The 3221-nt window shown below is 45.4% G+C and overlaps 1 protein-coding gene across 1 annotated transcript in view; it reads right to left on the reverse strand.

The window, feature by feature from the left end:
- The window catches only part of SKA1 (spindle and kinetochore associated complex subunit 1), a 7036-nt gene that overhangs the window by 987 nt on the left and 2828 nt on the right, over positions 1-3221 (reverse strand). The window contains exon 5 of the mRNA XM_008939088.1: positions 2187-2356. Within this exon, the coding sequence (XP_008937336.1) occupies positions 2187-2356 (170 nt within the window). The remainder of the gene's footprint in view (positions 1-2186; positions 2357-3221) is intronic.

The following is a 3221-nucleotide window of genomic DNA, read 5'->3' on the forward strand; positions in this document are numbered from 1 at the left end:
GGCTGTGACCGTGGGTGAGCTGCTGGAGCAGGGGGGTTGGAGGAGATGATCTCCAGAGGTCCCTTCCCACCCCTACACCACACTGGGATTCTGTGAAACCAGAACATTCATCATCTGAGAGTGTGTGTGGATGTGGTAGGGGTTTTTTTTCTTGTCTTTTGTTTGTTGTGACAAATCATCTAGAAATTGTAGAGGAAAGGCCTGGCAGGTTGTCAGACCATTCTCCTCTGGCCAGCACAAAATGATTAAATATCTTCATCCTTTGCATTTTTCAGGATGAGCTTGTGCAGTCATTGATTTGTTTGCTTCAGTTTCTCCTGTGAGTGTCTCTCTGCTCAGGATTCCTGCAGCTCCTCAGCCTGGGCTGGTTGCCAACTGACTTCATCCTCCAATTTCAAGATGAGAAAAGATGCTGCCTGGTTTATCAGGGCAACCTCCCCACCAGGAAGGTGATTCAGTGAGGTGATTTAGTGCATGGACCTACTCTTTGCAACCAAACCAAAAAGAAGTTTCTCCTCCTGCTCAGGTGGCACCTCCTGGGTTCCAGTTGGTGCCTGTTGCCCCTTGTCCTGTCCCAGGGCACCACTGACCAGAGTCTGGCCCCAGCCTCTTGAACTCTACTCTTTAAATATTTTTATTTATTTCCTAACTGAACTTTCTGAAACAAACAAAGTTAAAACTGGTTCACAGGCCCCTTTGAAGCACTGAGAGGACCCCAGCAGGTCTCCCCAGCTGGAGCCTTCTCCTCTCAGCTGCCCCAGCCCAACTCTCTCCTGCTGGGCTCCCAGCAGAGGGGTTCCCCCCTTGGGGCATTGCTGGGGCTCCTCTGGCCCTGCTCCAGCAGCTCCCTGGCTCCTAACTCCTTCCCTACAGAAGAGATGCATTTAAAATCTAGAAGTCAGTGCTGTTATCACCATACCATAATATTGAGAGTCTTGATCAGCAACAAATCCAAAGGAAAGAAGCAAAAGTCCAATTTTGTCATAGGGTGACTTCCAAGTGCTCAGTGAATGCTCTTAGGGCAGAAGGTTCCTGCATTTTCCAGGGTGAAAACTGAGAGGTGGGTGCCAAGGTCTCAGTTTCTGTGAGACCAGACTTTGCTCCACACTTTATGTCTGAACTCTGCCACCACACAAGGGTGTTTTAAGGACATCACCAAGCTTGACACGTGCAGGACACCCCTGCAGGAATAATTCCAGCTTTGTTCTCAAAAGGAATGTCCACAAGGCAATTTTCATATCAGAGATTTACTGTGCCCACATAGCTTGGGAAATTGAACCTGTGAGGGCAACTTGCTTTTAAATGGAAAGACTTTTTGGTGCCTTTTTGTTCCCTCTGTGCTTTTAGGAGGAGAAAAAAAACCTCCTCACTTTACACAGTTTGTTTATCACCAAACTAGGAGATGCCAGAAATTGTAGAAATCCCAAATTAAATCTTAGCACAGCCCAAAATTTTGCTACAACACACCAGGAAAGGGAGAAGTTTTCAGTCAAATAACCTTGGTTGCTGCACTGTGTGATTTTACCCAGAAGATTTGAGTGGATTTTGTGCTGCCTGCCCAGTTCTGTAGGTATCAGAATTCCCTCTGGCCTAGAATCTGATCTGGAGATGAGTCTCATTTCTGTTCTCCACCCTCAGATCAAGGGAGAACCAGAATGTCATCCCCAAAAAAGGGCTGTGCCAGGCTGCCCAGGGCAGTGGTGGAGTCCCCACCCCTGGAGGGGTTTCCAAGCCCTGGAGATGTGGGGTGAGGGACACGGGGCAGTGGGGACTTGGGTTAACATTTGGACTTCATGATCTGAAAGGTCTTTTCCACCCAAAGTTAATTCTAGGAGTTGTTCAGGGCCAAACCTGGTTCAGACTGAGCACCCCATGCTGGGAATGGAGGGAAACTGAACTCTGCAGAGTAGTCCTGCTCTCCTGTTCTCTGAGAATAAGACACAAGATGGTTTCTAACACGTCTCAGGACTGATGGTTTGAAACATTCCCAGAGGTTAAACCACTCCCTCAGCTCCCAGCATGCCTGGATGGATGATTTTCTGACAATAAGATGCTCTGAGTTCCACCAGAACATGAAAACCACCCGTTGTCATTTGTCATTCAATATTTTACTCAGTATTTTAACTGCAAAATCCAAGTGTCACGAGTTTGGTACTAAGAAAGGAAAAAAGAAATCCCAACAATACCTTTTGTGTCCTTTGTTTCTTCTTCCTGGAACCTGTGGTAGAGATTCCTGACTGGGGCACTCATAGATTTCAAAGGCTGATGCAGGATCTTGTATTTGCTCTGCAAGGCTTTGTTCAGGTCTTGGACAACAGTGTTGATCTGCTCGTATGTCAAACGACCTTTCATGTAGCTACAGGGAAAACCAGAAACAGGCAGAAAGTCACAAAGTTCTGTCTCTGTTTTTCTCTTTCATCAGCTTTCCTCCAGCACATCACTCCTAGTTAAAGGCAGTTTTTTAGTGCTTTTTGTTAATGACTAAACATAGAAGTTGATTTTGTTCATTTTCTTGCTTGTTTCATCATCTGGAAGGCAAAAAAAAATCCACGATCAAACCAAAAGCAAGAAGATGAAACATCAAAAAGGTAAATTAAGAAGTGGAAAAAGTGTTTGAGCTGGGAGGAGCTGTTTAGAATGGAACAGAGGTTGCTTCTGTAGCTTGTCACCAAAAAAAACACCAAGCAGATTGGCAGGAAATGTACCATGAGGCAAAACTAACCCAAAATGTCTCTGCCTCAGAGCAAGACTTGGTTTGTGTGATCATCAGAAATAACCTGTGGATGATCTCACAGGCATTTTTGGAGGAAACAGCAATTTTGTGCTGTTTTCTCTATTTTCTTGTGCTGTACAGACACAGTTCTGCACCACCAACACCTGCTTTGGAACCTGCCAAGTGTTTCATGGAACAAAAATAGGAGGATGTGCTGGAAGAGCAGGAAGCACAGGAGAGAAAACCAAAGGGGAACTATCAGAAAATGGGAATATTTCCAATATATCCAGGATTTAGAGATATAAAGGGATGTATTCAAGGAAACATGTGATAAACTGAGAAACCATTCTATCAAACTGAAATCTGAACCTCTGAGGACAAGCAATAAGATAAATCCAACCCAAAAACTCAGCCAAGGTCACAGTGGAACCAGGGCAAGCTTGGGACTGGAATGATCCTGTGCCACCCATCTGATGACAACAAACCCAACCTGGCTCCTTGGTTCAGC

The sequence above is a fragment of the Merops nubicus genome, unplaced genomic scaffold (assembly GCF_000691845.1).
Source record: "Merops nubicus isolate BGI_N331 unplaced genomic scaffold, ASM69184v1 scaffold3064, whole genome shotgun sequence".
NCBI classification, from domain to species: domain Eukaryota; kingdom Metazoa; phylum Chordata; class Aves; order Coraciiformes; family Meropidae; genus Merops; species Merops nubicus.